This window comes from Rhipicephalus sanguineus, unplaced genomic scaffold (genome assembly GCF_013339695.2).
Source record: "Rhipicephalus sanguineus isolate Rsan-2018 unplaced genomic scaffold, BIME_Rsan_1.4 Seq2987, whole genome shotgun sequence".
NCBI lineage: Eukaryota > Metazoa > Arthropoda > Arachnida > Ixodida > Ixodidae > Rhipicephalus > Rhipicephalus sanguineus.
The window spans coordinates 311-25,392 of NW_023614966.1; the positions used below are offsets into that span (position 1 = coordinate 311).

The 25,082-nt window shown below is 44.4% G+C and overlaps 1 protein-coding gene across 1 annotated transcript in view; it reads left to right on the forward strand.

The window, feature by feature from the left end:
* The first annotated feature begins 208 nt into the window (after nucleotides 1-208).
* Nucleotides 209-25,082, forward strand: part of LOC119376959 (heterogeneous nuclear ribonucleoprotein K) — a 39,516-nt gene continuing 14,642 nt past the window's right edge. Inside the window, exons 1-8 of the mRNA XM_037646616.2 lie at nucleotides 209-382; nucleotides 3,332-3,375; nucleotides 4,734-4,806; nucleotides 9,560-9,691; nucleotides 10,701-10,829; nucleotides 11,620-11,771; nucleotides 13,656-13,856; nucleotides 16,381-16,454. Coding sequence (XP_037502544.2) covers nucleotides 209-382; nucleotides 3,332-3,375; nucleotides 4,734-4,806; nucleotides 9,560-9,691; nucleotides 10,701-10,829; nucleotides 11,620-11,771; nucleotides 13,656-13,856; nucleotides 16,381-16,454 — 979 coding nt within the window. The remainder of the gene's footprint in view (nucleotides 383-3,331; nucleotides 3,376-4,733; nucleotides 4,807-9,559; nucleotides 9,692-10,700; nucleotides 10,830-11,619; nucleotides 11,772-13,655; nucleotides 13,857-16,380; nucleotides 16,455-25,082) is intronic.

Here is a 25,082-nt window from a genome sequence, read left to right on the forward strand (position 1 = left end):
CCCGACCACAATTTAGTATTTTACTTATTCCTTCAACATGTAAGCCTAAAGCGTCTACCGTAGAAACAATTACACAATGGTAATATGTACGTTATGTCACCTGTGCATAGTAATGTCATCAGTTGATTGTGCTGAAGTAATAATAAAATTCCCAATGCAGACGAGATCTCTCCTCCCACTTGTTGCAACATGCTTAACATACTTGATGATGTCACCGTACATGAAGCAGAATAGTAGTTTCTCACGCAGGCTCAGCTTATTGCTGTATGAGTTTACGTACATTAGGCAGAAGTTAACTGTATTTCTCTCTACATATTCTCTGCAGAATGCCGGTGCCATCATTGGCAAAGGTGGTTCCAACATCAACAGCCTGAGGAAAGAGGTGAGCTGACTTTTGTATTGTGGTCCTTCATTCATTCTTGCTGGCTTTCCAGTTGACATGCATCTTGGCTGCCTGTATTGCATGGCCACTTGGGCACCTTGCCATGCACCCTCGACGGAACACGGTTGTTCGTACACAAATGGGAATGACTTTGTGTTACTACCAACTGCCGACTGCATAACAGTTTTTCGTGCTCGTTTACTAATTAACTCGATGTCACGCTATGCTCAGCCCTCGTAATTACCTGTGCCAAGAAATTTTCTGCAACAATAGGAAATAACTGCACTGGCACATGCCTGTAACCTAATTAGTCATTTTTGCATCGTGTGCACTCGCAGTGAATTAAACCAAGGCCAAAGGCATTGATACTTGTTATACACATGCAGAACCTAAGTGCTATATGGTGAAACCTTCTAAGGACACTAAATAGTATCGTTGAGTCTGGCTGTATCAGAAAGTTACGCTTAAGCATTGAGAAAAGAGCCACTCGTAACTGCAACAGGAGGCTCATCAAGCCATAACATAACGAAAGACAGGTGGCACTACGTCAGGGATCTTTACTGTGTCAGCTTAATTCTGGCCAATTGCGTAATTGTAAAGGAAGACTACATTGCGTCTTAAAGAATTCGGCTCAACGTAGCAAGTGTCAAAAACCCTTGTTCACTGCAGTGTATGCGAGAAGGTCCTTTGAAATCTGAGACTACACTCTGACATTTGGGTGCAAGAGTTTCAGCAAGGAATTTGAGAAGGCGAAATTGGGTGTTTGTTTTCTCTGCTAGTTAATATAATTTTTTCAAAAATAAATTAGCATAGCGGTAAACTTATTTAGTGACCTTTGAATAGGTGGTCACTAAGAGGTGAGGAGGATCGCCTTAAGGACCCTTAAGTAGTAGCATTTCTTGTATAAGATACAGCAAACTCCCTCTTAAGAGTTCATGTTGTCGCAGAAGCAAACAGCAGTTTGTCCTTGACTGTATCCGTCGAGCTGTGTGTGTGTAGTCTGCCCATTGACGACATTGCATGCCTGCATGTATTTTTGCAACGTGCATGACATTTTATAGTTGCTGATAATAGTGGAGTATGGTAGCATGCTTGGAAAGTTCTCACGACAGCCATCAGAATGATTGAGACTTGCAAAATTTTGTTTTGGTTTGAACACTGTGCAGCTAAACACTGCGAGGCACCTTGTTACTCAGTTAGCGGTCATGTGATATAAGAAGCAAAATCGCAACTTGTATCGCTTAACTGTTATGTGCACTCTTAGCATTGCTTGCATTACTAAAGCTGAATTTTAGCTCATATTTGTTCTTGTTTTGTTAAGTCACAGTCCACTTATGCCAATTCAAACTCTTTGGGACTGCAAGTTTTCCTTTAAATGATGCATACTTGTATAAGATAAGCTCTAAAACAAGATCACAAGCCATTGTACAACGAAGGTAAGCATGCAACCAATTTTGCAACTTTCGAAAGAAATATCCTACTTGATGGAAAAGCCAAAAGATACTTTATGGCACAGAAGATAAGTACCTAGACATAAACGTCAGTTATTATGGCTAAGAATGCGCTGCGAGGCCATCTTGTTACCTTACATATTGAGATATATCAGCTCCTTAATATGGCTAGCTATAGCTATGTTACTGTGCTTATGTAGAGGAAACTGCTGAAAGCACAGAATGCACATTATTGTTGCCCAATCACAGTTCTGAAATTTGTCCAATTTGAGTTTGAGTTGTCACAAATCGTATACTGTTTATAAATTGCAGAAAATTTGTGAGTACGAAAGCCTTAAATGCAGTAGGAAGAGCCGCATGGGTTTGCAGGATCAATTTGAAGGCTGCTAAGGAGTTTCCTTTAGTACTTTAACAGCACGCTTCTGCAGTAACAAGCCCTTCTCTGCCTGTTGTGATGCATTTGTTTTTCTCAATGCACTTGCTCTTTGTGCTCTATGTAGTGCTAGGTTGCCTTGTTATTAGTAATAACACACTAGCTATGGCATCTCTTAGCATTCTAACCACCTTTTAGGAACAGGCTTGGGCGCACTACCCAAGTGAACATGTTTAGCTTTGGGCTCTGTGCCAGTAACAATGGTGTTGTTGGCTATTGCATAAATGAAGTGGCTAGCCTTTTTTGCCTAGAATTGCATGCATACTCGATGCAACGGATTGTCTACGTGCATTGCGAGAGAGCTCAGACATGCAGTGCTAGGTTTTGTCCTTCGGAGCTGTCAGCTTGCTGCTGCGTTCACTTCGTACTTAGCCTGACCGTTGAAGGACAATGGCAGTGCTATTAAGAGCCTCGCTCTCATTTTGTGCATGTTTAGCGTGGAGCAGCAAGATGATTTCCATGCTTGTAGAACACTGCTTACAGTTTTGTGGCCCGATTGCGAGCGTGCAGGCCGAGGGTTCCAGCCAGTTGGCAGCTCTGTTGGGGAACTCTGCTGTTTGCAAGTAGCATGCACCATTCCACAGCTTGAGATATTTGCTTCATTCTGAATTTATACGAGCCAAAGCCTCGTGGAAACAGTGCAACTGCTTGCAGGCAGTGATCGTGTGTTGGCCGTGTGCTTAAAAAAAGTGTGGTGGTGCTTGTGGTGATGGCAACGGTGGTGGTGGTGGCAGCATTGGTGGTGTAAGTGGTGTGGCCGAGTTTTAACGGTTAAAAGGAGGAGGGAGTTGGGCACAGTTCATGTCTTGAGAAATGTGAGACAAAAGTGAACAGGAGGTGGAAAGAGTTGAGATGTAGCGCGCGCATATGTAGTGAATAACAAAAAGGTGGGAGCAGGTGCCGAGTCCCCCGTTTCCCCTGCAACGTGTTGTGTTCTCTCCCTCCCCGTTTCTCCATGGCGGACCCCCTCTTCTCGGTTGCGCCCCTCTGACCCCGAAAATCAAACACGCCGAACGTGCCCCTGTGCCGATCTGTCCTCTGTCCTCCCCTGCCCTCGGGGGGCAGTTCAAAGCAAGCATATCCGTGCCAGACTGCCCCGGCCCAGAACGGTAGGAACTCATCCGTTTCCCTTCTTGCGCTATCTCCCACTGGCGGAGCCCCCCACTCGGGCCGCCGGCTTGACGAGCTCCTCTTTGAGGCTTGATAAAAAGCACTTTTTTTTCTTTAACAGCATTGCAGTGCCGCCCATCCATGCACTGTGTTATTATTATACTGCTCTCAGAAGACACAAAAGTTCACTCCAGTTGAATAACAGTTACAAGATATTGGACCTGTTGAATGTATCGCCTATATAGCACCATGCCTGCAGAAATTGTTTTGGTTCATATTTATTTTCCCAATGCACACTGTTTCATAAAGCACAGCATAGTATAGGTAGATACATAAATATCAGATACTTGTAAGATAGGCACAGCGAGTATCATATCCATTGTTAGATTTGATCGTATCATCTTATCAATCCTGTTGCCATAACGGTTGATTTGCCCCCACGCTCTCCCTTTTGGACATTCATATTACCATGTGTAGCTTGGCAGCACTATTGAGCAAATGTGAATTTTTTTTTTTTTAGTAGTAGCTGTGTAGCAGTTGTACTTGCCATAATCTTAACTTCTACTTAAAGCAAAGACCAGTCTAATTTTTAGCCCAGAATATTTTACTTGCCACTGCTTTCCTTTCTGTAGAAGTAAAAAGGGTTGAGAAAGACTAACCAATTCTTGGTATCGAGGTGTCTTACAATCCTTTCTTATGTGTGCCCCAAGCTTACTAACAAAACAGGGACGAGGATGGGGACTCTGCTCCTGTGGTGCATCAGGCCTGTAGTTTTTGCAGTGTTTCGTAATTCTCAGTTTTTTAGGGCATTTTCTATGCACTATTTAAATCCAAGCATTATGCGGGAGGTGCTCGGGTGATAGCATTTTTTTTTTAATACCCAAAGGACTCTGCACTGATAACAGGCTGTAAATTAGGACATGTAAAGCTATAGCCCTAACAAATACTGTGTTTTAATGTAACTTCAGAGGTAGAACCTTATCAAGTTCGCGATAGTTGTGGGTGGTAGCTTGCATCTTGACTGCAATAAGTTAGAATTTGTTTGGGCATGAGTAAGACCCTCTGTGCATTATGAAAAATGATTAATTAAGCATCAGGATGAACAAGTTAGTGAACTAGCTTTCGTTGGAGCAAAATGAAGTAGGGGAGAAAAAAAAATGGTTATGCAGGCCGTCTTGGAGTGAACAGGGAGGGTGGTCTTATCAGTCATGGGCGAACAGGCAGGCAGGCTGTTTTCCTGTAGCACCCGTGTGGCGGCTGGTGTTTTCTTTTTTTCTGCCTCTGTGTCCTTGTCCTTGCATCCCTTTGTGTGTCTTGTACCCTCTTGCCCCGGGTGCTGCCCTTCCTGCGACACCAGGATCCTTTCCATCGTGGCTGACCTGGACACTCTCGGAGAAATTCTGCTCAACATCATTCCCAAGTTGGACGACGTGAGTACTGTTTGGCACGTGCAGTGGACGTTGCAGTGTGCTTAATAGTTCATGCGGAGAAGCAGCAGTGTTTCTTTATCCTTGTACATACCAGTTGCTCCAACTGATGACATCATTCTTGGCTGGAGAGTGTGGTACAAACACTCCTATTTATTTATCTATACTGCAACCCTCACTTAAGGCTTTAGCTAAGTGGATATACATTTGCTGAATTTACAAATTGGCAAGCAAGTAAGAATAAATGCAGGAGAGGTAAGTATGCGCTTTTGAAAAAAAGAGATGGTTCACAATGAACAGGCCCAAGGGCATTAAGGAAATCAGCACTACCTACAAGATAATCACTACTGGAGGATAACCGCTACACTAATTAAAATAAACAAGTGCAAGCACATGAAACGTAATTCATATAATCACTACAGGAGGTGCACAGCAAAAAGGTTTAAGGATGGTTGTGGAACAACTTCGTTAGTAAGTTTATTCCATATGGTAATTGTCCTAGGGAAAAACAAGTATTTAATAGTGTTATTACGGGGGGAGAAGTGTAAAGGCATGTCCCTGCCTTGTGGCATATCCTTAGAGAAATGAAGTATTATCTGTGATACGGCTAAATTAAAATAACTTTTATCTAACTGAAATAAAAATTTCGATCTCAAAACTTCATTATAATTAAGTCATCCTGCAAAAATGTAGCATTGTTTTCTTTTGTTTTTTTTTTCACTAGAAGTGAATCAAGTTTCATAATAGGTCGATTCCACGAAAGATCAAAAAAGGGTGTATATTTGATGTTTCCGATTTTCCTGATAATTTTGTATGTTGTGCACATATGACTGCACAGCACGAAATTGCAGATCGTTTTCAAATAAAAAATTTTTTCAACACAGGAAAATTCTACAAGTGTCGCCGGTTGACGACGACCATTTTACGAAGAGTGCGTTTTCGTAAATCCACAATCATGCTGGCAGCCACTGAAGCTATATATTACAAATATCTTTCTTTTTGGCGGAAGTAGAAGTAAAGAGGAAATAGCTCTTATCATTTCATAGAATTCTGAGCAAATTATGTATTTTTAAAAATTCACGAAAAACGCTGCGTTTTTGAAAATCAGTCAAATTTGGGACGCTATGGCTAATTCTGTGAACATCTTAGCTTGTTCATATTTGCAGTATGAATAGGCCTTTATGTAAATAATGAACCTCTGCATTTGTCTTCTCTAATAATTTTCAAAGTAGTAAATTTTCATGCTCGAAACACCAAAAAGAGAAAAGTGCTCCTCAATTCGAAAATCTATAATAAAAAAAACCCAATCTCAATTTTGTTCAAAGTCCCCCAAAATGTTCTCAAAGGACTGCAGAATGATATTATGAAAAAACCTGTTGCATCATTTTTATTAGAACAAAAGCAGAAAATGTCAAACATTGCGTTTCCAGAGCGTGGTGGCTACTGCGTAAAGGACATCTCTAGTAACGAGAAAATACAGTAACACGTCTTTTTTCTTCTCTGAGCTTCGCTAAACAACAGTAATGATATATGGTCGGAAATTGGGAACTGTTTTGTAAAGAAAAAAAGATCGTTCCAATTAAATGCATTTGCGACACCACTTATATTCCTCGTCGACGGGCAGCACGGACATTTTCATTCCTCTGGATAATTTTTTTTTTTTTTTTAGTAAATGCGCTTATATAAAAGCAACGAAGCTAAACGCGAAATTTGTGTAGCTGAGTCGATCATGCATTGTAAGAATGTGAGAAATCGCAAATGGCGGCAGTGGTGAACGGCGAGTACCGCTGTGCAACCTAAGCACAACAGCCACACATTGTTTGCCAGGCTTTGTCGACGAGAAAAGGCTGGGGTGTCGATTGCGTTGGTTACAGGATACATTTTTCACCGCTCGTCGCTCTCCCGCCCGGTCTCTGGATCCGCACCGTGCGGATCGTGTGGCGGATCGAGTGGCCCGCGCTTCACGCCTTCGTGTAAACGGAGTAGCATGCGTTAGGCGGACAGGTGCAAAGGGCGGCGCGATAGACGCCCGCCTGAGCAGACGACAGCAACGAGCACGGCTGTGCCAGTCAGCCAAACACCACCTGAGATAGAAGTTAAGCATCCAAATTGGGCTTCACTTTGGTGCGATCACTGTCCTACGCTCTGAAGGTGGCTATGGGTAGGCGTTATAGCCATGACCGAGATTTTGTACGGACTGCCTCATGGTGCACAAAAAGAAAATTGCGCTGCAGCGGAATTGTCGTTATGTAGAAGATATCGGATCGAGGCTCTCTTTAGCGGAGGGTCATGAAGCAGGATGCGCGCTCAAATCAAGAGGGAGACCAGATCTGCCAGCACTGCTTCGAGAGAAAGAAGGAGATGCAAAACAAAGCAGATGCAATGCAAACAAAACGTGTTTTGTCCGTGGCCAGAACTGCTGCCACCAATCTTCACGTAATCGATTCTTTTTAAACTGTGCATTGATCACATAAGGTTTGACAACGTACACATTTGGGCCAACAAAAACCACACCTCTTGGCGACCGCTCTCCAGAAATTCATTTTCATTCATGAAGAGACCTTGGTTTTTATACCAATCTCTCAATTCTGGCACAGCACATCATCATAAGAGACGCATGGAGGGAATGCGTTCTTTAGCACCCAAGATATGAATTATACTCAACTGAAATAGATGAAAGAAAAGGAGGCTACAACTGAAAGTGCCTACTGTGGACTGAGGGATGTCTAACACTGGCGTGAAGTCGCAAACCACGCGAATGCATTTAATTGGAACGGTCTTTTTCTTTACAAAACAGTTCCCAATTTCCGACCATAGATCATTACTGCTGTTTAGCGAAGCTCAGAGAAGAAAAAAGACGTGTTACTGTATTTTCTTGTTACTAGAGATGTCCTTTACGCAGTAGCCACCACGCTCTGGAAACGCAATGTTTGACATTTTCTGCTTTTGTTCTAATAAAAATGATGCAACATGTTTTTTCATAATATCATTCTGCAGTCCTTTGAGAACATTTTGGGGGACTTTGAACAAAATTGAGATTGGGTTTTTTTTATTATAGATTTTCGAATTGAGGAGCACTTTTCTCTTTTAGGGGCGAAGCTCCTTAAGGCGGCACCCGTTCGTCCCTCGTCGTGCTCGTAGTAGTGAGTAACAAGTCTTACCCTTTGACCTCCAAGGTGGTGCCGGTGGGAGATTTCTCCTGTGCGTTGTTGAACAATAAAAAATTCGCAGCGTGCGCGTTAACTAAAAGCCGAATTCTTCTGTCTCTGTAGAAGTGTAAGTGTTAGCTAAAAGCCGACTTCTTCTGTCTCTCATTCCCATTAGCAGCCATTGTTTACCTCCAAGGTAGTGCCTGGTGAGATTTCTCCTGTGCGTGATTAAACAATAAAAATTTTGTTCAAAACGCCGTTGATTGATGAAATAAACCAACGAAAGACGCCAGATGTTTTGTAAAAACAAAACGAAAGAACGCCAGATGTTTCTAAAGCAAAACGAAAAAGACGCCAGCTGCTTAACGAAAGACGCAAGGTGTTTTCTAAAGCAATGGTTTTCTAAACAATGAAAATTCACAGCGTACATGTAAAATTAAAGTGAGCTGCAAGTCGTCATAACTCATCGAACCTTTAGTATAAACGCGCCCGATCTCACGTCGGTGATGATGTACTGGGCAGAATTCACGGAAGATTCACGGTTTACCGATGAACCTCCGCAGCTTCGCCCACTCATCATCATTCACTCCGTGGATATGCTGTGATTTTTTTTGGTGTTTCGAGCATGAAAATTTACTACTTTGAAAATTATTAGAGAAAGACAAATGCAGAGGTTCATTATTTACATAAAGGCCTATTCATACTGCAAATATGAACAAGCTAAGATGTTCACAGAATTAGCCATAGCGTCCCAAATTTGACTGATTTTCAAAAACGCAGCGTTTTTCGTGAATTTTTAAAAATACATAATTTGCTCAGAATTCTATGAAATGATAAGAGTTATTTCCTCTTTACTTCTACTTCCGCCAAAAAGAAAGATATTTGTAATATATAGCTTCAGTGGCTGCCAGCGTGATTGCGAATTTACGAAAACGCACTCTTCGTAAAATGGTCGTCGTCAACCGGCGACACTTGTAGAATTTTCCTGTGTTGAAAAATTTTTTTATTTGAAAACGATCTGCGATTTCGTGCTGTGCAGTCATATGTGCACAACATACAAAATTATCAGGAAAATCCGAAACATCAAATATGCACCCTTTTTTTATCTTTCGCGGAATCGACCAATACAGAAAACAACCCGTACAGTTAGCTTACTTGGCCTTGCAATGACATAACTATGTAGAACGTTTTTATTATTGTCTTAGTCAGTAGCCTCTCAAATAAACAAAGCCACAAGTGCTGAGCAAGCACGATAAAATTTTCAGTTTTTGCTAGATTTGTCAAACCACACAGCATAAATGATATTTCGTGAAAAGTCTTTGCAGGCCATCGTGTGAACATAGGATGCAAATTGCTTTCTCATTTTTACAGGTTTCATTTTTTCTATTGTTGTTGTACGTTGCATGGATTTTTGAGATTGAGGCCTTAAATTACATGCCCTGTCTGTGACAGCCATATTTTGAAATCAGCAGAGAACAAAAAGCCTCGTGTAATAACTAGCATCAGCTGACTGAAATGAATACCGAGCACGCCACCGTGGCGTCTCTGTTGATGTCTTGTTTTCGAACAAACCAGTGCCGTGACCGTTTTTGTCTCTGTTTGCATAGCGTTCCATGCAGTTTGCTCAACACACCGGCCAGAATGGAGGGTCGGAAAGTGAAATGCGCCTGCTCATGCATCAGAGCCATGCCGGCTGTATTATCGGTCGCGCAGGATGCCGCATCAAGGAACTTCGTGAGGTTGGTCGACTTGTTCATAGTATGGAAAAGAAGTAGGCATGCTAATATGATATAAAAGTAGACCATTCATTCTTACTAAGAATATTGGCATCTTGCCCCCCTTCAATACACATTATGATCAACTATCTATAAATGCGTGAAATTTTCATAATTTGATGCCAGGGTTCTGGAGACCAAGCAAGCAGAAGTGTTCGAATAAATTTTAGTGTGTTTTACTGCAATTAATTGTAAATACAATGTAAATAATAATCTAATAATTGCACGCTCAGTCACGCTATATTTCTTCACAGAGTTCAACACACTTGAAATTACATGCGATAGTTACCTGGTGGCAGCGAGCATTCGTAAAATGGTAACAATATTTCCTGCCGAACCGCCCGATATCCAATGTCTCGTTAAACACTGTACTGCCTTCACCAGAGCAATCATGTGTAGCAAAATATTTCACCCAGAAGTGATATAAAGGAACATCATGCAACAAGAATGTTTATTTGCGACTAGCTCAGTTTTTGCGATCTCTTCCCTGCCTCTAGCGCAGATAAATGGCAAAAGTAAGTCTCGTCTCTGAATGAGGACACCATGTTGCAAAGGGTTACTGTACCGCTCACATGCAGCAGTAGAGTCGGCAGCTGATGTACTTAGTAAGAACTAACAATCTACTCATGCACAACGGTAGAGTATTCTGCAGTGTTTGGGAAAATCAACTACAGTTAATCTTTCACTGGCTCGTGCCTTATAGCATACAAAGGGCAAATACAACTAACAGTACCTAGGAAAAATAGCTTGCGCGCTACACGGCATTTTCCTCAACACATTGTGCCTGCCACGTAAAAGTGGTGCAGTTGTTTGATTGTGTCCTCGTAAAGTGTAATGAACATTAGAGCAGTAATTTTTTATGTATGCAAAACACTGGAAGGTTTCTTAAAACCTCTGAACGTACTGTGAAGCCATCCTCACCTGCAAGTCTGCCTGACGAGTTTATTTTCTCTTTTTCTTTGTAACATTGTAGTCCACAGGTGCCAACATCAAAGTCCATGGCAGCTGCTGTCCAGGATCCACCGAGCGCATTGTCAAAGTCACTGGCTCACCTTCAGTGGTGGTGGATTGCATCAAGCAGATATGCGACATCGTTGGAGTGGTAAGAAATACTTTGCGATAAAAACCGCCTTACGATAATTGTTATGACACAATGAACTCGACGACACTCCTTCAGCATTGTGAAAAACATGCCAAGTGGGCCAACTTGCATGAAGGAAATTCTTGAGGAAACTGTCGGTATTGTGGGAAAGGTGCCAAGATTTGGTGTTTTTGTTGTCGCCATGTGGCAAGTGGCAAGCATGAGTAGCCAGCCATAGAGGTGGTGGTACTAACCACCATGAACTCTCACTTATCTTGCAAGCTATTCCGATGCTTCAGGAAACAGATGTCAACGAAAAAGCTAGTTACTCTCTCGTCAGCGCCCCAACTACGGCGAGCCTCATAATTATAACTTGGTTTTGGCACGTAAAACCCCAGATGTAAGAAAAAGAATCCATAGGTGACTATAATTTGCATAAAAGGGTGAATTTAAATACAGTACAATCTCAGTAAATGGAAATCTGTTAAACGGAACTGCTGCTTAAATGGAACAACTGCCTCTGATATGATTGGTTTCGCACCCGAATTCTGCACCCCAGTTCGTCTCTTGGTAAACGGAACTCCTGTTAAACGGGACATGTTTTCCTGGTCCCTTCAGGTTTCGTTTAATGAGAGTCTACTGTGTATAATAAAGGAAATTGCAATTTTACCGTCTTTGTTGTATTAAGGTTTAACATACACCACTAAATATGAAAGAAATCAAAAGTTGCCGAGAGATTGTTTGTGCTTTGAATTTCTTCCATTCCATCCTGAACCCCACTTGAACATTGTGTGCACCATTCCACTCGCAGGCTCCTATCAAGGGTCTGAACAAGCCGTATGACCCCCACAACTTTGACCCTGAGTTTGCCCAGGAGTATGGCGGCTTTCCTGAGGGAGCCACAGGTGGGGCCTCTGGAGGTGGTGGATCACTTTCTGGGATGTCCGTGGGTCCAACTCGCGGGTAAGTTGACACTTTAGCTCTTAAGTTGAAGAATAGATCTGGCACTTACGGCTGCTGACCCAAAAGGTGTGGGTTCAATCCCAGTCGCAGGAGTCTTATTTCGGTGGAAGTAAAACGATAGAGGCCTGTGTACTGTGCAACATCAGAAGCCCGGGTAAATAAAGAACCCCGGGTAGTCAGAATTATCTGGAGCATTCTTCTACTACAGCATCTCTTATAGCCCGAGTCTCCTTGGGATGTCAAGCTCCGTAAGCCAACCAACCAACCAACCGTATCTGGCATTTAACATTATCAGTTCACTTATTGTGAAATATGTAATGGTCTTGATGTGCCAGTTCAAAATGTTTTCTCTGAACACATATTAGTGAACTTTGCTTCTTTTTTACAAATTTTCATATGCTAATGCTGTCCCTCCCCCCCTCGTGTTCCAGTGCTGGTAGTTGTGGGAATCCTGCTACTGTTTTGCTGTAATGAGCGATATAAAGAAAGGCAAAAAAAGAAGAGAGAAAGTTTGGAAAATAGTGGTTTACTGTGCTGATCATCTTGCTTCTATGAGATCTACAGTCATTCTACTGTGAGAAGACATTCATCCAAGATTTCTTGCTGTACTGCTCTGTTCAAGATATGACATACCGTATTTTCTCATGTATAATCCGCCCATGCACATAACCGGCCTCACTGCTAACCACGAAAAAAATAGAAATTAGAAAAAGATTTCGTGTATTGACGGGAGGTCACCTTCCCTGCATTACTGTGAAACCGTGCCATGAAGCTAATTTTCGGAGCGAAGTTAGCGTATAGCTCACACCCCGACTTTCGCTCTGAACTTTCTGTATTTTAAGGGCAGCTTGTACATGAGAAGGTGTGGTATATCAAGCAGTTATATCAAGAGGTAGCGTAAACAGTTGGACAACTGCAAAGTGTTGCTATTATTTGCGCTTGTATGCGCCCTCTCTTGTGAATGTGTTGAACCTATAGTTTCCAGTATGACACATACTGTCGACAAGCCAACGTTCTCATTTTTTTTTTTTTTTTTTTTGCATACTATGTAAAAGTGTTCTTCACCATGCTTGTCACTGCCTCTCAAGTGGTCCTGAATGCCTTACTTGATGCTAGGCTCCCCAGTTTTCATAATTATTACTCGGTGATACATTCTCACAGCCTTCGAAGGCACTGGGAACTACGGAATTGTAGCGGCCAGTGCCAAAATAAAAGTTTCTTGTGGGTACAGCGCCATGCATATTCTTGTGCGTTGAACGAGACATGGAAATTGTACCGTACTTAAACAATTCAGACACCCCCGCCCCCTGTCACTGCTATCATCCTCTCCTGTCGCGTTTCGGATAACTGAAAGGCAAAACCTGGCCGGCAGTCAAGTCATTCACAGCTGTATCAAGTCATCAATCAGTTGTCAGTGCTTCCCGAAAGCATTGTAACGCCACTCAGAAATTCAGTGCCACTGCAGTTGGGACAGCAGCCCTTTCATCAACTATTGACAACCCCGTGTGTGCCATTTGCGCAGCAAATGCTAACAAAAAAAGAAAGAAAAAGCCTCCCGAAACATACATAAAATGTAACCACACTTTTGTGTTTGTCCCCTTTGTTGGCAGTGCTGTGCTTTCATTTTGATTGTAAGGCTGCCTGCCCACTTTAGTTTTTTAATTGAATGAATAAATAAATAAATAAATAAAAAGGAAGATTCACAATCTTGTAAATACAATATTTCACTGGAGGTTTAACACTAGATCAGGTGTCCTTCTCCAAGTGCATCAAAGTTACGATAAATGTGCATTGCCGTGATGTTTCACTATCTCTCTCTCTCGGGCCCCCCCCATTTCTTTTTTTTTCGTCTCCTTCCACCACTTTTGTGGTCACCGGTGGCAGCAGCAGCAGCAGCAGCAGAAGTGGCGGCAGTATGTCCTTCTGGCGTGATGAGCCTGTGGACGCCTTTGCCCGAGGAGGCAGAGGCCCCAAGCGCGGACCTTGGGGGGAGGCTAGCCCACAGCTTCCCCCTCACGCCTTCGCGGACGAGCCAACGCGCCCCTGGCACTCGCCGCCATCACTTAGCTCTGGTGGCATGCACAGGTATGCTGTTACACCCCTCCGCCCCACAGAGGACCAGCACAACTTGGCCTGCCCCCCCCCCTGCTTTCACATGGCAGTTTCACACCACTTGTCGCACTTGCACCAATGCATGACTGATCACTCTATTGAGCATTTCGGCCCCTGCATTTTTTTTTTTTTTTTTGTGTCACTTTATGGTAAACGATACTGTATAAGTCAGCTTTAGTATGCGTAATGAGATATGTACCTTAGACATTTTTATCAAATAGCTGCATCAAAAAGACAGTTCCTCTCATATCAGTTAGCAGTTTTTAAATTTGACGAGGCCCTCCCCAAATGACAGTGCAGCATATACACGGACAGTCTTCTGCTTACACTTGGCCTTGATGATGCCAAAGGCTATGCGTATGTATATATTTATCCACACTGTCTATATATGTAACAAAAGAAACTTAATGTGTCTTGGGAAACTCTCTGTGCATGTGCTTCTGGGAGTGGTGTCACAGCATGCCGCTGCACGCCTGTACTTCTGTTCTTTGGCTTGACCTTTGTCTTTTTTTCTCTCTCTTTCCCTAGCAGTGTGCTGTGTTCGGCCGCTTCCTAACAATGTTGGTATATCCTTGGCAGCATTTATTTATACAGTGGGCACTCGATAATTCAAACTCGAAGGGCCCCAGGATTTTGGGGCAACATACCAACTTGTGTTGCAATGTTTATTGTGTCTCAGGGCCACAGCAACGTCATGGCTCTGCATGACTTCCAGTAATGTTTTCAGACATCAGCAGTCATACTGGTATTCTTAATAAGACAGTGCGTGTATGATTAAGGGACAAAATGTGCCGCATTGTGCAACAGCTGGTGGCCCCTTCCCAATTTTGGTCCGCTTTTCCGCATGACATAAGTGCAACGCGGCGAAAGTGATTCAAGAAGCGTTTGGCACACTGTAGACCAAGGCCTTGTTTTTTTTTTTTTTTTTCCCTCCCTCTTTCCTTAGTCTACATGCAATCGTTGTTGCACGTGGTTTGGATAGTTTGATCATTTTGTAGGCAGGCAATCGACTTTATTTCTGAATGTTAGTGACATAACAATGTAAATGTCCAGCTAGAAGCAACAAAGGCAGCAGATTTTATAAGTCACGGACAAGCACAAAGTTTGAATTACCTGAATTTATGCAATGGAGCAGCTCTAATACCCGTGCCACACGGGCCCAGAAAATGGCATTTACCTCCTAATGCCTTCAGATTTAATGCCATTCGCGCGCTGCCACACGGACAAACGAAATGGCATTCGCCCAAATGCCATTTGTCACCTAATACCATCGCCAGAACTCATTCGACTGAGAAATGCATACTCTCGATGGCACAGCTGACCAAGTGCGATATACCTAAATTATATAAAACGACATCCTATTCAGCTGAACCTAAAGTTTTCACAACTTTTATTTACACTATTCACTTAAACAAGCCGGGAGACGCTGTATTTAGGATGAGGCAGGCGCAAGTTTCTTTTTACGCTGTGGATCTGAGTAGCGTTTTCTTAGGTTGCCACGGTCGGCTGCAACGTCATGAAACAAAGCAACAAACTAAAGCTTACGGCAGCGTAATATGCTTATTTCTACATTTAATTATTCTCGGAGGTATATGAAGCTTGAAAACGCATGTTTATCTATTTATTACTACTCAATAGTTGCTCACTACAGAAGATGAAGTCAAATGTCATTCAGTTTGGACGTGTAGCAGGTCCGCCGAAAAAAAATGACATTTGGGAACTGAATGCCTTCACTACCGAATGTCATGTTCTGTGCTCGTGTGGCGCGGGTATAAAATACACTTAAAACGTAGCACGCCAACCAAACATTTAAAATTCATCTGAATGAACCAATAGTTTGAATTCTCGAGAGTCTACTGTATCCTAATACAGGGACGTGGCCATGCTTAGTAATTAGCTAGCTAGTGCCATGAAAATTTTCATCATTACAATAGCACAGAGGCACACCATTTTGAATGCTTCAAATGCTCAAAGCAACGGGCATGAACTTTGCATCAAAGGCCAGGGTGCCATGCACTTTGTTGGGGATTGTGATGACTTTGGAGCAATCATGTTGTTCTAGCCAAAAAGATTAGGTCTATAATGGGTACCTTTGATTTTATATGTTGGTGTACCTTTGTTTCGGAACGGTGTTGTTTGATAGCTTGTACTTCTCAATGACATGCAGTGCAGATGGTGCATGTTGAAATGTTACTGACAGGAGAGTAGCCAGCACGCAGTACAAAAGAAACCAGGAGCCCTTCAGAAGGACAACTGCTTCTTTCTTGAAGAAGTGTGTCGATGAGAACGACATGTACTTTAATGGAATGCCGTCTGTATCGATTTCCAGCCATTGGCACTTCAAGAATTTCATCTTGGTATTTTTGGTCACTTCAATTGCTCTGTGTATACCGTAAAATTACCATGGATACTAAAGCTTAGGTTTCAGAGGAGACTTATGTGGCTTTCAAGCTGTGCTGTTATTGAATCCAATTTTATTTCAATTTTATTCTTGCAGGGACCTGCAGCGCTCGTACCGGGGAGGAGGAGGCATGCCAAGGGCTGGCAACTACGGCAGGGGAAACTACAATGGTGATTCCTTATTTTGCATTCTTATGACCTGACATGGAATGTGCTGCACGCGTCGGAAGGGTAGGGACATCCTGCTCATGATAGCTGACAGATTAAAAGAAATTAATAATACACTCATACCTCATAACTAGAGCTGTGCGAATAGCAAAATTTTGGGTGCGAAGCGAATTCGAATATTGAAGTGTGAGTGCGAATCAAATCGAATAATTTTGAATATTTCTCAAATATTTCTAGAATATTTTTCGAATACTTCGAAGCGAAATTGCAGGAAAAAAAGTTAGAGAGGATTCCTAAGCATATTCTTATGAGATAGCAACATGAAAGTGTTTCTTTTCGCTAGGTTGATGAAGCACTTGCGGGGTGGTGTTTCATAGTTGTCTTATCAAGAATGAGGCAATGCAGAGGCCAAATTCTATTTATGTACATGATTTGGTGCAACCAAAGTGTTGCCAACAACACTTTACATGTGGTAGGCAAAGATGCCATTTCCTCAGCCTCTCCTCCTCTTTCAACTTCTGTTGAAGCCCAACTGATGTGGCGGACAAGGGTGTGCTCCCTTCAAGTCCGGAGTTCCAAATCAGCCTCGTAGACATCGAATATAAGAACATCTGAAATTTTGAATGCTAAAAAGCTTCGGTGTCCGATTTTTCGGACTTCCTGCCCAAATTCCAGACCCAAAACAGCGTTAATTGAGCCCCAACTCAGCCACATCTTTCATCTCCAATTTGGAACCAACGTTTTCTTGAGTTAATACTTTGGTGACTGTAGCGGAGCTTGAGAGGCAGCTTTGCCGCAATACCGGGGTGAGATGATGTGAAGCATACTGAAAATCTAGGGACCACTTCCAATCGGACATTGACTGTGTCTTTGCAAAGTTCGACCGTAACGGAGCTTGAAAGGAAGCTTTGCCGCAATACCGGTGTGTGATGAGGTGAAGCATGGGCCTCCCAAGCTCGGCCAGGGGGCGCTGCGTCGCACGCGTTTCGCCGCCTTTCTTGCAAAAACCGGTCGCTTCTCTCCCCGCGCCTGGCTTTTGACTGCGCTGTCTGAGCGCGTTCAGGCGCCCTGCACGCGCTGTTCTCTGCTCGCCGTGCACGTGCAGCTTCACGTGTCGCTTGCTCTGAAGGTTTAGAAAGATCCCAGAGATGGAAAAAAGCGTTTTCACGGAGGGAATCTCACCAGAGGAGGACGGTTGATCGACCACCTTTTCGGGAGCATGTTTCGGGAGCATGCATGTTTCTTGCAGAGGCGTGTTTCATTTCGAATAATATCGACGCCTGATCACGCACCGTGCTCGCTTATTCGAATGTCGCTTTGGTTGTTTCGACAGCTCGCTTGGTCAACTTCATACTATACAGAGGCGTAGCCAAGGGGGGGGGGGGGGGGGGGGGGGGTTCAAACCCTCCCCGAAAATTTTCAATTTTGCTTGCGTATATGTACACGCACACATACAAACTGCACGCACGAACATACATAATGTGTGGTTGGACCCCCCTCCCCCCCCCCCCCCCCCCCCCCCCCCCGAAAAAAATTTCTGGCTACGCCCCTGGTACTATATACAATACCCACTGGGATCGCGCATGTTTATGATTATGCCGAGATTTGTGCCCGATGATAAGCGCATCTGAATTCGCGAAGCCATCGAAAATCTAATTGCCACCTTGGTTCTTTTTTTCAGCTCGTTTCCAAAGTGGCAACTGTATCTTGCCCGCGGATCACGCGCATGCAAGGGTTTTTATTACGTGCCGAACGCATGACATTATTACGAGGCACGCCGTGGTGGATTAATTCGGATGAATTTCGGCCACTTGGGGTTCTTTAACGTGTACGTAAATCTAAGTACGCCGGTGTTACTGGCAGTGATGCTACCGCTGCGCCAATTGCGCCAGACTGCGCCAAAGTGCCCTGACTGCTACAACCTGCGACATTTCCTCAAAATTTGGCGATTCTGCGCCAAGCCTGCGCCAAAGGGGTGTACTCTGACTTTCAGAAATGAAACTAACTACATGATCGAGGTTCCCCCATTGAGAGCGACATCGCGCTGTACGCGGACGTTCTCCATGAGAGTGATGCAAATGGAGACAAAATACAGTATAACCTCGTTACAAAGGATCTGTTTACAACAGACATTCGGATATTACATGCCAATTTGCGGCGTTATGCCGACCTCCGTATTAGTTCCATTGATTGAGCTTCGTTTACAACGGATTCTGGTACAACGGACATTCGGATATAATTGACTAAAATTTCAGGCCAGCAAGGTGGTCAGGACTTTTTTAGAGCGGACTTTTCTACCACGGTCATTAACTTTCGACTTCAAACATCGCTTAGCATACTTTCGGGACGGGAGCAGCGCACCGCGGATATCGACGTACCGATTTAAGAACGTAGGCCGCCGATCCCCGGTCTATCAATGATCAGTTATGCCTAGCTGTAGCGACAAAAAAAAAAAAAACGACGCGCAGCGTGCTTGGTGTTGTGTTTGGGACGCTGACACGCGAAATTGCAAGCCGCTGCCACCGCTTCTCCGCGCGGTCGCTGCGCGGCGAGCTTGGCCGGGGGGTCTGCTGACGATGCGCAAAATGCCCATCCGTGGTTCTGAGGAGCCAGCGGGCAATGCGATTCGTTGCTTGAGACGAAGGACATTACGGCTTCTTCGCTTTCGCATGTCCGCTAGCGCGATGTTCTTGCCCGGAAAGTTTTTTTTGCTCGTACATCGGCACCGTGAACGGAGTTAGGCCTAACCACGACATCTAGTAGAAAGCTCGGTTGCGATGTGCGTGGCCGCGGTGCCCGATGTTTCAAGGTACGTCATGCTCAATTGCGAGTACAAGGAGTTGTCCCACGGTGGTCTTCGTCATAAGCTTCGAAGTGCTGATAAGAAGAACCTCGAACAGCGGGTCCAACGAGTCAACGCTATTAGTCGCACGTCTGCGATGTTCGCGACGAGTGCGGCGCGCTATCGTAATCTGATGATTGAGCTTCGCTTGCAGCTGCCCAACTAAAGCGTTCCAAATTATCGTCGACCCGTAAACACAGAACGAGTGCGAACGCGTCCCTAAGTAGCGCAATTTTCGACAGCCACGACCTCGCGACGCACAAGCAGCAGACGACGATCCTGAAGCGAGCATTCACACGTTTTGGCTGCTTCTACGGTAATACCGCAGAAGCAGCCAAAACGTGTTTTTCGTACGCTTGTTACTGAATGGAGGAGCCAGCTGAAACGAGAACTTGAACGCGGAGAAATGCTCTTTACAACGAGCCCAAAATGGTGGCGCCCAGTTGCGTCGTTGCCAAGCTATAATTTTTAAAAACGCTTTTTTTTTTTAATTTCCGCAATTTTCACCAAGTCGGCAGACGCAAAACAATTTTTTATAGCACTTCTACGTAGTTTTCATTGAAGATATTTTGGAATCAGATAGAAATGGGCTACAGAAACTGAAAATGCGATTTTCCAAAAATCGCATTTTTTTGGTCCCCCGTTAAAAATAAGACCATGTTTGTGACTCGTAATTCTCTCCGGTTATAACAGACCCATTCAGTGTTTACATGAAAGTCTGTTGTAACAGTACTTGGATTTTACATACTCCCTTTACAACAAACCAAAATCCTCTTCACTATGAAGGTCTGTTGTAATGAGGTTATACTGTATCAATATGGTGTTGTCAAGCGGACGAAGGAACTGCGTTTTGTGTTTCTTTTTGTAATCAAAGCATCAACTGTAGGCAACATGGCGTAGCAGCAGTCAAGCGACATGCAGCCATGAAACGGCACATTGATGCTGCCAGTCGTCATTGAGATGCTTCAGGTGGGCTGCAGTGGCCGAAAACGATCCAGCCGACTTTGGAATTCGGCAGTCCATGGAACGTTTTGCAGTGTGACCGCGTGACAAACGCAGAAACTCTGTGCATGGCGTGACTCTCAAGGGCATCCCATACTCGTGGGCCGACACAGCAACTGCCTTGTTTCCCAAGTTATTTGGAGATTCCGAAACAGCGAAGCAGTTTAGTTGTAAGAGGTTCAAGGCATCCTACATAGTTAGTGATGGCCTCGGGCCGTATTTCAAGAAACTTGTGCTTGACGAGCTGAACAAGCCGGATGTGGTTTTTTAGGGGCGAAGCTCCTTAAGGCGGCACCCGTTCATCCCTCGTAGTCATAGTCGTAGTCCGTAACCAGTCTTACGCTTTGACCTCCAAGGTGGTGCCGGTGGGAGATTTTTCCTGTGCGTTGTTGAACAATAAAAAATTCGCAGCGGTAGCTAAAAGCCGACTTCTTCTGTCTCTCATTCCCATTAGCAGCCATTCTTTACCTCCAAGGTAGTGCCTGGTGAGATTTCTCCTGTGCGTGATTAAACAATAAAAATTTTGTTCAAAACGCCGTTGATTGATGAAATAAACCAACGAAAGACGCCAGATGTTTTGTAAAAGCAAAACGGATGAACGCCAGATGTTTCTAAAGCAAAAGGAAAAGACGCCAGCTGCTTAACGAAAGACGCCAGATGTTTTCTAAAGCAATGGTTTTCTAAACAATGAAAATTCACAGCGTACATGTAAAATTAAAGTGAGCTGCAAGTCGTCATAACTCATCGAACCTTTAGTATAAACGCGCCCTATCTCACGTCGGTGATGATGTACTGGGCAGAATTCACGGAAGATTCACGGTTTACCGATGAACCTCCGCAGCTTCGCCCACTCATCATCATTCACTCTGTGGATATGCTGTGATTTTTTTCTCTTAGCATTGACGAGACCCCTCTTTCTGAACAGAGGTGCCAACAACTTGATGTTGTAGTTAGGCATTTCTCCAACAAAATGCAGCGAGTTGTGGAACACCTACAGTCTTTCCGGCTAAGCTCTGCGACTTCGGAAATTTTGGCTAGTGAAGTGCGGAGAGCAATGATGGACCTGCCGCAGAAAAATGTCATTTGCTTTTCTACGGATGGCCCTAATGCAATGAAAAGCTTCAGAAAAAAGATGCAGGAAGCATACCCTGACATCATAGATGTAGGAGAGTGCTGCTTGCACAAAGTGCACAACTCATTTGCCCGCGGCTTGAGTGCTGTTGGCTCGAATGTCGACACTGCTGTGGTCGATGTTTATTACTTTTTTTAAGAATTCTTCGGCTCAGAATGAATTGTTGAAGGCAGAGCACCTGCTCCAAAAGCTAGTTTTGCTGCTCCAAAACCCAATTTTGCCTGCTCCAAAAGCTGCTCCAAAGTGGCCTAAGCCAGTAGCATCACTGTACTGGATTTCGCTCCCATCGAAATGCAGTTGCCGTATGCGTGAATCTAACCCATGACCACGATCTCATCAGCGCAACACTTCAGCCTGCTAAGCAATCACGGCGTGTCGCATGCAAGGCCATTATAAGCGCTCAGTGCAAACATGCAGCTTAATTCTGTTTACAGGGAGCCGCGACGGGAAATGTACCGCAATCAGCTGAATTAAGGGGGGACGTGGCTTTCGATACCAACTTTCTTATTTCTTTATGGATTTCGATGAAAATTGGCACACTTATTGGAAATGGTTTTCTAATGCTACTGTAGAAATTTCATTAATATATCTTCACAACTTTTTGATTTACAATATATTTCTCCTCCTGACCTTGTTCCAAGCCTGACTCGCTTAAAAAATATGATAGGAAACTCGTTTAAAGCACTATGCATTCTAAGATGTCCGATTGAGGGCGTGACATTCATAGATTTTTTTATTTGCAACGCAATCTTTTTTAGTTCTCATTTTTCATGAGGTAACTGTGCAACAGGCATCGAGGCTGTGTGCAACTCCTCAAATAGCTAATTATCAAAAGGCCATATTGAAAAAGCAAGAATGTCACGCCCTGGACAGTACTTCAAGGAATACAGAACAAAAGACGGAACTGAAATAGACCTAGCGGTTGCTCAGAAATCAGCGGAACAAGCGAAGCAGGAAGCAAGAAAAGTCGTTTTGAGAAAACGGCTCTTAAAGTTGTACCATCGATATTACTGCATCAAAAGGCACCAGGGTCGTAATCTTTTGAGTCTTTCTCAGTGTGCAGCTTCTTGGGTGCTCTGCCTTGAGTTTGATGCGATTTGGTTGCCTTTTTCTTCCGCAAAACATCCTTCTCCGCTGCTCTGCGAAGACCATGTTGCCCAGGTTGCAGTCCAAGTGTTGTACAATACTCAGCATATGCACGGCAGGCCCCTGCATTGTATTTGCACACTGCCTCATGAACGGCTGTCTCTGTTGCAATCAATGATGCATTTTTATCTTTTGGCAGCAGTGACCATATGACTGAATGAAGGCTTTCAGCAGCATTTTGGGTTTTTTTCCCTAGGCAACGGCTGAGGAGCTGCACGTCAGAAAGGCGTAGGTACACGGGCAGCAACGCAGAGGCAACATGCTTTCTAAGCCGGTACTTGTGAGGAGGTGGAGGCTTCTTCAGTGCTTCTGCTGCCTGATGTTTGCACCAACTTTGGGGTCCTTGTGGGCAAAGGTCGTGATGTGGGTCTTCATCGGTAGATGTGATGTGATAATATGTTGCCATCACAGCCTTTTGCATTTCTTCAACATTATCACTATTACGCAGTGCCATGCCATAGTAATTAGTTAGTTTCTTTATTAAATCTTGAGTGAGGCCGCCTTTCCCTCCAAGAGGTTCCCCTTTTTTGCCTTTTGTGATCAGGGCACGTAGGGCTGTCCCCATCCTTTTCTTTACGTGATTAATGCAGTCCTCCTTTGTAAATGGAATAAATCCATAAGTTTCATCTTCAGAAAGTGCAACAAAGGTTCTGCTGTCGCCATCACAAACAATGTTTGTGTACCGCAAACCATGTTTGCTAAGGGACCTCCTGAACAGAATTAACGCTGCTTCAACCTCCATTCTCCCAGAATTTACATCTGTGTTTTTTTGGCAGATATGAGATGATTTCCAATCGTTATAGCCCTCATCACTTTCTTTGGGGCCCAGCGTGCAACCATGGCACCGGTTTGAAAGAACAACACAGTCCAGCACCAGCCCTGTGTAAAATTCTATCACAGTGCCGACGCCTATGTGAGATGTATGGCCACGGGTCAACCATGTCCCGTCATAGACCACTGTTATGTTGTTATTAAAGGTAGGGTCCATCTCACTATAAACATTGCGAACTGCTACCACAGCATCAGAAAATATATTTGCAGAAGCTGTCTCACTGGCATGTCTGAACTCTCCCTTCAGATGTTTCTGAAATGTCTTGTGATGCAATCCTCTATGGGAAACATTCATGATTGACCAGAAATCTGTCAACGCTGTTGCCCCTTTGCCAATACTTTTGATAGCCTGTAATGATCTCACATTTACATCGAAAATTCTTCGACCTTCCTTTCGCGGCGACGACCACTCCTTCCCGACGGTGCCACAAATCGTACACGTTAGTATCATTTTCGCTGCCAAACCATGCCTAGTTCCTAGCTGAACTGAAAGTCCTGGTTGGGAGCACTCCGGGCACTTAGATTTCCGGAGAAGTGCGTTCAAGGCCGTCATTTGAACGATCAAAAACTCGTCCCCTTGTTCTGTACCGGTATGCACCTCGCATTCACCTATCAGCTCCATTTTCCGCGTAGTCGCGGACACTGAACTTAGCCTTGCTTGCACTTTCGAGGCAATCTCCCGGGATGCTTCTGCCGACACAAAATGCGGCTCCAGACGCGCCTGAATGGTGCCGCCTGTACTTGTTGACGGCGAGGCATAATCACGAGAAGAGCCGAGATCAGAATCGGATACATCCGAGGCGCTATCGCTGGATACATCCGGCGATGCGCAACGCGACTCGTCAAGCTCGACAGTGCCGCTGCTGCTCGCACGAGATGTTTCGCCCGCGTACGAAGTTCTCGAGACCGACCCCTCAACAGCGCAACGCGACGCGTCAACCTCGCAAGTGCCGCTGCTGCTCGCACGAGATGTTTCGCCCGCGTACGAAGTTCTCGAGACCGACCCCTCAACAGCGCAACGCGACGCGTCAACCTCGCAAGTGCCGCTGCTGCTCGCACGAGACGTTTCGCCCGTGTACGAAGTGCTCGACACCGACCCCTCAACATCAACAACACACGTAGGCATTCCGGCCGCGTGCGAAGTCCTCGGCAAAGGCTCCCGAACGGCAACATCAGCAGTCGTACGCGTACTAACCGCGAGCGGAGACATCGTCTGCGTGTATGTAACTGCTGCGGTATGCTGCACATCGCTGCCAGGCGACCTTGCAGTCGTCTTTTTCGCCCGCGGCGATTTACGCTTACGAGTCCTGTAAGCGTGTGCCGTCTTATACTTCAGCGTTCGCCGACCCATGATCACTAGTGAACTTGTAGGACTACGCTCGGCACGCACTGACGAGCACAGCGAGCCGCTACGTACAAAATTTTTATCACAACACGGGTCCGAAACTTTGCTTTGTACGCTCTGACAGCGAGCCGATTTGTCCGTAAGCGTGTTTCAGCGTTTCACAATGAAATTCAGCTTTCGAAACTACGTTCCGCAAGTACTGGCGATCACGGCGAGACGCTACCAAGAGGCGCGTGTCAGCTTTGCAACACGCTTCGGAAACTATACGCTCCTTACGCCGCGACGAGCACGCCGAGCCGATCGTCAAACGAGTGTCACGGGCGTTTCACGGGT